The sequence below is a fragment of the Lampetra fluviatilis genome, chromosome 34 (genome assembly GCF_964198595.1).
Source record: "Lampetra fluviatilis chromosome 34, kcLamFluv1.1, whole genome shotgun sequence".
In the NCBI taxonomy this organism is placed as follows: domain Eukaryota; kingdom Metazoa; phylum Chordata; class Hyperoartia; order Petromyzontiformes; family Petromyzontidae; genus Lampetra; species Lampetra fluviatilis.
Window position 1 is genome coordinate 6,015,423 of NC_136308.1, and position 11,560 is coordinate 6,026,982.

Below are 11,560 nucleotides of genomic sequence, written 5' to 3' on the forward strand. Positions count from 1 at the left end.
GTCGCGCTGACGTCACGGCCCCCCCCCCCTTTGCCCCCACCCCCTTTGCCCCCACCCTCCACCCCGGCCGTGCATCCCGCGTAAATGCGCGGGCAGTGCTTGTGGTATAGAACAACAAAAATAGAGATGCAGTTAAACCTTGGATTGCGAGCATAATTCGTTCCGGAAACGTGTTCGTAATCCAAAGCACTCGTATATCAAAGCGAATTTCCTCCATAAGAAATCATGGAAACTCAGATGATTTGTTCCACAACCCAAAAATACTGTATTCATATAAAAATGATTAATACAAAATACCTTTTTATATTTTTATTATTTTTATTTAATATAAATTAATCAAATTTATTAAATACATGTAATCGTGGCTGGTGTGAGGGAGACGAGAGACAGGAGAGGAGGGTTATTGTGTAGGACGACTTTCACTTGCAGTACAGTTACTAAAGAACAGTCACTACACTTGGACACAAAATAAATGTTTTACGCACACACACGTGGTCACAACACTATAGTAAACAGTATACTCTCGCACGGATATTGACTATACGAGTGAGGCACGCCAACTGAGACCGAGCATGGGAGACGATTACCCACAATCCCGCAGCGAGCGAGAGAGAGAAGAACCATCGGCTCAGTTGTGATCACGTGACGCTCGGCAGACAAAGCGTAAACTGTACGCACTACAGTACTCGTATTGCAAGACCTCGCTCGTTTATCAAATTAATATTTATTTTAAAAAATTGCTCGTCTTGCAAAACACTCGCAGACCAAGTTACTCGCAATCCAAGGTTTTACTGTAGTTAAAACATTGACAAAGAGAGGATAAATTATACTCGCAGATTCACAGTCGCACGTCGCAGACGTGACTGTGACTGTGGTTGGCAACAACCGTGAGTTTCTAGGGTGCTCCTAGATGGTAAATTCACCAAAATTGAGAGAGGACACAGACGTAGCCCCCCCCCACCCCCTTGCAGCAGCCTACAAGAGCCGATACTCGGTGACATTAACAACTTCCTGCGAGGCTTCCTAAGCTGCAGGTAACAACGCTCAGGTGGGTAATTTGTGAATTGGGATGCAGGAGCGATGCGCGGGAGATTACACTCTCGGCACCGGGCGCTGTTTCGCCAGACCTGGCTGATCCTTTGGGAGAGACGGCTCGCCTTTTAATAAATAGGGGGGGGGGGGGGCGTCTGTTGGGGCGAGAACGCTGATTAAAGCGCTGCTCTCGCATTCCAATTGTTCGATTAACGCGGGGTCGCACCTGCCGCCCGATACCGGAATAGCCGAGGAGTCGTCGTTCACCTTTTTCGAGCCGGAGTTACGAGCTCCCGGAGAGCGAGTGGAGCTGCGGCGTTGACGAGCGTTTAATACTCACGAGGGCAAGAACGGCACGTGGCAGCTCGACTGTTGGTGCGGCTTCCAGTGTGTCCCAAACTCAAAAACACGGTTTTTCCATTTCACAGCCGTGGATCCTAATGTACTCTTGTTTACCAACACTTGCAATGTTTCTTTTTGCGGTTGTGCTTCTCAAAATTGGATAGAGGCAGCCAGACGGATAGGGCGATAGATTGATTTGCTTTAATTATAAAACCAGCGGAAAGCGCATCGGTACAATTCCCTTTGCAAGTGAGATTTTGATCAAATCAATGGGAGATGAAAACAGCAAATCAACGTTGACTATACAAACATCATGAAGCCTTTCCCGTTCCGAGATGTCTGCAAGTTGCAGGGTGGGTGTCCCGTTCACTGCTGAATGTCAGAACGCGCACAAGCGGTTGGCGGTAATTTTATTTAGAGAGGAAAAGTGCCGTTGTTTTTAAAAACATTGTACTCGCCGCAGAAAACTGTAGCAACACGACCACCACTCTATGATAGCTGGTGCCAAACTGCCACACACCCCTCCCGCATAGCCTTGTGGGAGCCTCTGTACATCTTCCGACGTGAAGACGTACCGATAAAGTTATTTTTATTTTACGTACAAGTACTTCATCGGAATGGGAAAAGGTTAAATGGGCATGGGCAGGAAAATGATGAAGTGGGAAGGTAGCTAGAATGATGGTTGGAGTGGCAGCCAAAGAAAACAATGCACTCAAGAGGACATCTGCCATGGAGATGGAGCGATGTGATCAGCTCGTGTGCACGAGATAGATGGATCGTCGTATTGTATGACCTTAAGGGATGGTGACGGCTTGGGGGGGTGGGGGAGGCCTGCAGAGGTGGATCAATAATTGCCGATGATATGAAAGTAAATCACCACGAGTCGTAAACAACAAGTGTACAAACCAGAGCGCCAAAAAGTTATGACGAACACATTTTAAAAAAAACTCGATAATTATCAGTGTGCAGATTCATTATCCGGGTTGCGAATTATCCATGCTTGCGACGTGTACACGCCGATTCCATTGTGAGCTGCTGTTCACTTATGACTGTGACCAACCACACTAAGAAACAATAAAAACAGATGACACATTCTGCATCTCCCCCCTCCACCCAATTATACGCAAATAAAAATAGAGTTATAGCCTAACATGAACATGTTTTATTTAACCGTGCTTTTTTATTTATTTATCTGGGCCATCCCTCACTCTCATTATCCCGGATAACTGAGAGCCAATCTTCAAATGTGTAATTGGGTAAGAATGGGGCACCGCTTTGAAGATGTGCAACTCGTATCCCCCCCCCACCCCCGCAGGGTTACAACATGGCTCACACTATCGCCACGTGGTCCAGCCTCGACTGGGCCAGCCACTGGGTCACAGCCGCATGCCTACTCTTCTACAAGCTCATCTGACTCCGTGGCACTCTGCTGGACCCCGCCTCCTCCTCCCCCGCGAACCTCCGGCCCGCGACGATCATTAATCCGAGGAGGGCCTGCGACTCCTCCGACGGTTTGCTCCGTTCGTTCATTTGCGTTGGTTGGGGGGGAAAAAACGTCTGCTCACGTTCGCGACGAGAAATCTCTTTGGGTTGTGACGACGAGAAGTATTTTACTACGACGGGATGTGTTTTGATTTTTTTTTTTGTATCGATACGTACGTTTGGATTGACCGCCGGCATTATAAAGTATGAAAAAAAACTAGAACAAGCCGGGAATCACCTGTCGTAGATTGTTGAGGTTATGTGCGTTCGGTGTAGCTTCACATTACTTATGTAGGAGGTTATTTTTTTAATAGTATTATTCATTAATAATGATGTGGAAACCACACTTGGATTTTGATGCATTCTGCAAGAATTGGTGGTAATTGACATTTCATTGTAGGAACTTTTTTTATACTAAACACTAAGGCACAATTATGTGGCATTGAGGTAGTTTTGAGTTTCGTTCATATATATAGTACATCACTCTTGCTTTTGTGGCAGTTGAGCTAATACCTATTGAAATATTTATACCATTACTGTCAGTGGAAGGAGTTATGCGACGGTTATTGAGCATGGATGGCTACTATGGCCATGCACCGAACCGAATTCATCAGGGGATTGAGAATCCTGAATTGTGGGCAATACGTGGCATGCACAAGGGCAATTGTAACCAGCTCTCACTATTGCATCAGGACGAATTGCAATGAAAAAAAAAAACGGAACTTTTCATTTGTAGTTTATAACAATCGTAAGGTAACGAGAGGCTAGCAATTGTGACGGGCGAGTGATTGTTGCCACCTATCACAGCCTGCCAAGCGCAGGCCTCGAGATGTCGCTACCGAAGCGCGGCGGACGGATCAAACGGAACGGGAATGCTCAACGGCGCGGTCATGGCCAGCACGAGCCGGCTGATGACGAGGAGTCGTGGGCACCGTGCTCGTGGTCAAATTACTAACGGGGTAACCGTCGCAGGCAGCGTTAAACCGTGCGACCGTGGGCCCCGGGTGCCGACAGGTAGAGCGATTTATTAGCATAGCACGGCAGACCGGTAATACTGACACCAACTTTCGCACGCACATGCCACGCGCTCAGGCACGCGTGCCAAGGTGATGTCATTCCAGGTGGGAGCTGTACGCAACTTGGTGGGGATTTTTGTTTTGTTTAAACACTCGTTCACAATCCTTTATTGATTTGGGGATCTGAACGCGTGAATAAAATGTGTGTCATGCACCCTTTTCCACCAATTAATAAAGCGTCGCGCTGGGCAGTGGTGGCTAAGCACGTGGCCTGTCATCCAGCACTGTGGATACACAGCGAGGGTTGGTGGATCAGACGGACGTTGTAAAACTCCCCCGTGGGCGTCGAGGTGCCACGCCCTGGCTCGCCAGGAGAAGGCAGTGCAGCAAGTTGATTAATCTCCATCTGTTTCCATCTGTAGGAGGACAGTGTTGGCCCGCATGCGACCGTGGTGGGTTTTCTCCAGATGCTCTGGTTTTCGCCCCCTTGTATAAACCATTCAATTATTGCCTGAAAACGTCTTAAAAATAAGAACCCCCAATGCAGAACCCTTCCTGAAAAAGTCATTGTGGCTTTCCTGAATAAATAAGCAAACGATTAATGTTTTTGTTACGCGAACGAACGTGCTAATTTATCACCGCTTCAGCACCACCGGTGTGTCGAAGAGAAATCCGCACTGTTTTAACAATTGCATGAGTGCTCAAAAGTAGTATGTTGAATCTTCTTTCACACCGTACGTGGCCAACCGGTGCTAAATCGGAGGCGTTTAGTGGCCATTGTCCCCTTCGAATTGTCAATTGTGTAAATGTACGCACACAAGGGGGACTCTCGCTTGTGCTCATTAAAAAAAAACGTGGCCTGGCGGAACGCCTCCTGCGCGGAACGGACAGCGACACCTGGGTTTGTTTGTGCGGTTCCTGGGGAGTGATAACACTTTTTCTTCACCATTCTTCCAGTAAAACACGAGCACAACAACTTGGAATTGCTTGCAGCGATTTGCCCTGCTGAAACGTGGAACGCTCGTTATTTACTGAAAGGACATCGGTTCCACTGGAATTACGAGAACAAAAATAGTCGTACAACTTTTTTTAAAACGCCTCTATCGTGCACGCGATTTTCTTTGGTCATAAAAATAAAAGTTTGCCGCCCACCGTGTTGCCACGAGAACGATGACTGGAATTGCCACGTGGGTAATGAGAGAGTTGCGCTCCCGTTGCGTTTGCTCCGCGGTAAGGGACAACGACTTACTCGGCGTTCTGCGTACATTGTGGCCGAATATTCCCTGGGCCACACGGCAAAGACGAAACAGCTGCCCGAAACCACAACCACCCCGCCACGTGATTCGTGGAGAAACCCCGACGGCATTGAACGAAGCGACCGCGCGCGCATGTTTCACGATGCTCTCTTGTCGGGGAACGACGACAGCCTGCAGTACACACTTTGAATGAGAGGGTAGCGCAAGGGACATGTTTTTTTGCATGTTTAAATAAAGAAACGGCTGCTCCGTTGTTCAGGGTCGGATGCGAAAAAGAGTCCCGACTTGTGAGTTGCAATACAAAGTGTACGGGGGCGGGGGGGGGGTGATGTGTTGCTCTCTGGTGGATCGTACAGGCACTGCATCTTGTTTTTACTTCCAAAAATCAACTCGTCAGTTATTTACGCTTATCAATAATAATCATCGACGGGTTCATATACAGCCAGCTGCATTGATCGGGTGCAGCTAATTAGGAGCGTCAGGCAGCAGATGCAGTCTCCATCACCTCTTCCATACGACGGCGGTCACCACGAAATGTTTAAACCACGGACCGCACAGTCACACTCGCTGCTCACTTTCATCGTCATCATCATCATCATTCGCCGGCAGCGCTTCAGATTCAGTATTCACCACGAGGCTCATCCCTGAAGGCGTCCAGGGCCTCGCTCACCAACCTCGATGTGAACGTCGAGACATGGCTGACCCGTACGAACGAAGCAGCCCGCTGGAAGGCGACCCAATGTGACATCTACACGTGGGCAAGATAATCGGCCCGTGGGTGATATTCGTGATAAAATGAAATGGGGGATAACAAAACCCCACAATAAACAGAGGAATGGATGCAACACGTTCTGCCATCTTGTGTTAAATGTATTGTAGCAAAAAAACTCAAAACTGCCTTTGCAAAACAGTGCTCCACAGTCGCATATCAACAATCTCGGGTTTTTTGTGTGATTTGTAACCAGCTGAATGCGCGTTGAATTTCGACCAACTCTTCATTTTGTGAGCGTCGTTTATACCACTGCAACCATCGGCAGCAATGATCTAGTTTTGCTTTGCATGATATTCATATCTAAAGACTGATTTTCTTTAAAAGACAATGCAAATCAATGCTTACCATGAACTTATTATGGTCAATCTGTATTCATGGCCAGTGCTTGATGGCACCTCTAGCCATCGCTTCCCTCCGCTAGATCCCACGTAAAGTCGGCTACGGCCTTCAAGGACCACTTAGAAGGATCTTCCCACCATCTGGCTTTAGGCGTTCCATTTGGTCACGGACCTTCTGGACGAAACCCCCAAAAGCTCCTGCCGGCAACCGGCCCTCTTCCACGATGCACACGCGCCCCACCTATAGCAGCCTCCCCCCCTTTCTCCTGTGGATAAACATCCTCAACGCTTCCTTCTCTACATCCCATTAACAAATGACACATTGTTTACCCCCCTCATCGTTCCACGAAATTCGCTGCGGCTCTTAACAAGTTTCAGTCTGGAATGATTATTACACTCCAGAGGCAAGGGGCTTCTCGCTGGGATGGCTTTGCGTGCGTGCCTTTCATTACGCGTTTTAATCATTTGTGCAAAGAACAACGTTTCCTTGCCACCGCTTGCACAGGACGTATTCATCAAAAGCCCCAGGGCCATCGTATCCCAGGCGGGTATAAATATATTATTTGGCGCAGTAGACAATGTATCTCCTTTCTTACCGGTGACGTCAGCCCAGCCGAAGCCTTGACCCGCACTGCGACCACTCACATCGGCAGTGTTCGTTCGTGTTGGCCGCTGCACACCTCCGTATGCGGCCGGGCGAGATCGTAAGTCTCGCCGCGTCGCGATTTGTTCTCCACGAGTGGTGGTGCATCAACACAAGCAAAGCGCCAATTCGTCTCACACCACCCACCACCCCCTACTCGCGCGCGCGCTCTGGCGAGCTTCGTGAATTATACCGCACCTCGAACCTCGCGAAGGGCATTCCTGCAGCGAAAATCGGAAAACAAAATGCAGTCGCTCAGGAAGGAGCGTCTTTGAGATTTACACGTACAGGAGAGATGTCTCCGGCTTTCAGTGGGTGGGATAAACTACCTCTCTCTCTCTCTTTCGATTTAAAGCCTTCGTGACTGCAGGGATTCATCTTCTTGGTTCTTTCGGTAAAGTCACGTAGAATGGAAATAATAAAAATTAAACATAAAATTATTCTCACGACGTTTCGGCCACAACGCAAGCAGCCGTCCTCGGTGGAGAGCAGGTCTTTCGAGTAGACAGTCTGAATGACTCACTCAACCATCGGCATTGTGTTGTGGCCGAAACGTCGTGAGAATTATTTTATGATTTATTTTTATTATTTCCATTCTACGTGACTTTACCGAAAGAACCAAGAAGATACCTCTTTCTCTCTCCAGTGTGTTGTTGGCCAGCGAGTTTTAATGGGTGAAACTGGCAAGCCCACGTTCAGTTTGCTGGGACATTGACACGATCGTGCTCACGTGAATCGCTTAATAACGGGAAAACGAAATGAATCTCTCTACCCTAAACGGTGGGACGCTGCCCCGAGTCTCATGAATGCTCAGCACCATGTACACACCGCACTTGCAATCCAGAGGTTCGTTGGTTCGACCTTCGGGCCCCGCCAGTTGACACAACGGAGCGGCAGGTTTCTAAAATCCCCACTCCCGTCTCTTGTTCGCCCAGCATGGCAGAGGTGGAAACACCCCTCCCTGTTCGATGTACAATCGGTGTGCGGTGGGGTAAAGTGTGGGCACTCGCGCCTCTTCAACGACATCTGGACGGCCAAGATTCCTTTTAGACGATGTTCTTTAGAGCTCCTTCAGCAGTGGAGAGATCATTTCGCCAGCAGTGGTGGAAGCGAGACATTGCAGCGCTGCACTTTCTCTGCTCTGCCTATGCGCTGCGGAGATTAATTGAGACAAGAAGAAAAAACCCACCCCCATGGTGGCATGACGTGCAGCTTCTATAAGTGTGTAACGAAAAGGCGTGGAAGTGTACTTTCCTGTGGAACTACACGGAGCTAGCATTAAGCATTCACAAGCAGATGTTCCCACGCAATGCCCCCAATGTCTTGCAGTGGAAATAGTACATTGTGTGCAACTGCACTTCGCTGTCACAACTTTGGACCGAGGTTTTTCATTGATTATAATCTGAGTTTTTTTTGTTCTTGTAACCAATCTGACCAGCATGGTTGAAGATAAATACCCTTTGACAGAGGGTGTTTTCAACTTGCAGTGTGGCAGGCCCTCGTGCAAGGCGCAATTGACTGTTACTCGTTATTGTTTATTATTATTATTCATTCTCTACATCCCCATATTTCACAACAATTGGGCTCTGTAATGTTTAGACTAAGCATCCACTTGGAAATCTTGCAAAGCAGTGTGCGACAGTACACGTCTGAAATTCCTTCAAGTCGACTTTTAATCCATGACACAGTGAGGGCCGCACTTGTCCACACGCTTTGCCATGAGATTATTTGTCGTACGACAGTCAAACCGATGGATGTTTTTCATGATCAGCTGCTGCCTCAATTTGGAAGCCAGGATGTCGGCTGTGGCAGCCCAGCTTTCTCACCTCTGAGCCACCAAAGGCACCCGACGTTTTAGTTCATAAACAATAAGTTCGGTCATTCATTTTGTTCAACTTGTAGCATTTACTTTCTTGGAAACTGCCCTTTGCGGAATACATTAACATGTCGGGCTACAGCAGACACTCAACCTTATGTTATGCGAGGATACAGTCAGTCGTCTGTTCGGTAGCTCACAGATTTGCAAACCCAGACCATCCACGCAAGACATCGCTCCTTGCCCATTGCCGTCTCGTTTACTTGTAAATTTAATTTGAAGCGTCACTTTGTCTGTCCATGGAGATAACCTCGGGGCATTGTCCAGCCCCGACAGGCAACAGCCAAAGTATTTTTACGTTCAAGACATTTACAGAGTAGACCTGTGTCATCGCTGAACCCCAAGGCATTGTCTGAATGTCTTGTAAGTGTTGTGTTTGCAGAGTGCGAACAATAGGAGTGCACCGATACTCACAATACATGCGTGAATTTCGCGTGAGACATTTACAGTTGTTATTTTTTTTTAGAATCGTATATGGTTTTATGTCATGGGTTTGCGTGAGTCCTGGAGCTGGCAGAGACCAGTGTCCCATCGCGGTCCTGAATCGTGACGATGTATGAATTGCCAAGGAAGTGAATCGTTCCACCCCCTATAGAATTTGTGCCATCACATTATCTGCCCATTTGATCAACGCCGCATATTCGACTGCATTGTGCGTAATTCGGGCATACTTGGAGTGTTTCTGTTACCTTAATGTATTCATGCAATAAGCCTGCCCAGTCACGTTTTGTTCCGTGTGCCACCACCATCGTCGCTTGATATCATGTAACCTGTTGTTGTGAAGTGCAGTCGACAGTAATTCAGTGTTATAAGAGTTGAAGCACTGCTGTTGAAAACGGTTGCACGCTATTTATAGTTGACAGAGGTATATCTATAAGAGGTTTTTTGGTGAGATCACGTAAATGTGTCGTTAAACACGCCACCACCCGACACAGCCAGTTCGTAAAGTTTGTCACGTAAACAAAATATTCAAATTCGTTACTAGTTCAGCACACCGATGTGTTGGAGAGTAAAACCCCACAAAATGTACAATTCGAGTACGACGTTTCGCCTATAATTACAACTAGCATCCTCAGGCAATCAGCTGCGAAGGCCAGAGGAAAGGGGGGGGGGATAAAAATTGATCTTGATATCATTACCGGTTGGGTTAATCATCGATTAATCGACATACATTATGCATGCACTTTATGCACACCGTGCGTGTACATTCTGCCGGGTTTTTTTGGGTTTAACGACATTTATATTTACGCGTTCTTACCCCAAAACCTCTTTTGGATAACATTAGTCGTGAAAGCCGACTACGTGTTAAACAGAGGTACATCTATACCGACCCAATGGAATGCATTTGGCACCCGGAATCTCTTTTTTTTATTAACTTAATATAATCAAACTTTCAAATATTTCTTTCGAACGTTGTTGCTTTTAAAACAAGACGTCATGGCCCCAGCTACAAGAGGAATAAAGACTCTTTGGAGAACAGGACTTTGAACGTACATTTCCTCCGCGGTCAAACTTGTGATGAGCGTATCGTGTCGGAGAGCACCACCGGACACCGAGGAGACGGAGCGATTAAATCAGCTGGCGTGCAGCTCCAAGGTAAGAATTATTACATCACAGGATTCTAATCACATGCCTGGCAGTGCATGAAACGGAGCAGAAGCCAGAAGACTTTAGGCTCTTCGGACACGCTGCCTGGGTGGACTCCAGGGGGCCTTTCCGCGCGATCGTCGTCGGCTAACTGGTGGCGAACCACGGCCTGGCGTGGACACTCACGATCGAGGCCAACCTTCGACACCACGGCCTTGGCTTGGCTTACATTCAGCGTGCTCGGCTTGCGCGGGATAGGTTTGCCTGGTGGTGGCGACTCGTGGGCACTGCTACGCCCCGAGGGTCGAGGGTCATGCACGTGATGATGATGAGGATCCTGATGTGTTGGCAACAGCTTGGGAAGGCCTTTCATCCGGCGGTGGCTTGGTCACACTGCCAATATTTACCTCCCAGAGTCGCCGTTTCCCCCCCCCCCCACTCTAATGCAAGCACGTGTGTGTGTGTGTGTATGCCAAGTACGTGTATACATTGAATACATCACATTTCTACGAATATTACAGGCCGGGTGCCAGCCCATACGATGGGCAAGATTTTAACGACAAATTATGACTTTGCATTTAACCAGGTAAGGCCCACCGAGCTGTATAGCTCTTTTTTTAGAAGCGACCTGGTCACAAATGATAGCTCAACGAAGTGGCTTATCGTGTGGAAATGTATAGTCGCAGCAAAATACTCTAAAACGCATGTTTCTAAATGTAGAGGGGAAAACCCGAAAGGGGATCCGGAGGAAAAAAAACTCTACACCACCGCGTTTTATGAGTGACCTGAAAGCCTCAAAGGTCAATTTTGAGCTCATCGCATCTCATGCATTGTGGAGTTCGACCACAATGCTGGGAGGCTGAAGCTGCACAGATGGGGGGAGATGCACACAGGGGCGCCACGGTGGCTAGGAGATGTTAACTACCTCGCCTGGTATGCAGGAGGTCGTGGTTTCCATCCCGACCCTGACGCCTGCTGCTCTATATTTGGAGTTTCCGTGTCTCTCCCCGTGGTGGCGTGGATTTTTCTCCGGGAATTCTCCGGTTTTCCTTCCACATTTAAAAACACGCGTTTTGTAGTATTTGGCTGCTATACATTCCACGTGATAAGCCACTTCATTGGGGAGGTTCGATCCCGACCCTGACGCCTGCTGCTGTATATTTGGAGTTTGCGTGTCTCTCTCTCCCCGTGGCCGCGTGGATTTTTTCCGGGTCCT

The 11,560-nt window shown here is 47.9% G+C and overlaps 1 protein-coding gene across 1 annotated transcript in view; it reads left to right on the top strand.

Moving 5' to 3' along the window:
- The window catches only part of PORCN (porcupine O-acyltransferase), a 120,512-nt gene extending 110,284 nt beyond the window's left edge, over positions 1–10,228 (top strand). Inside the window, exon 15 of the mRNA XM_078872383.1 lies at positions 2,690–10,228. Coding sequence (XP_078728509.1) covers positions 2,690–2,788 — 99 coding nt within the window. The 3' untranslated portion in view covers positions 2,789–10,228. The remainder of the gene's footprint in view (positions 1–2,689) is intronic.
- The last annotated feature ends 1,332 nt before the right edge of the window (positions 10,229–11,560 follow it).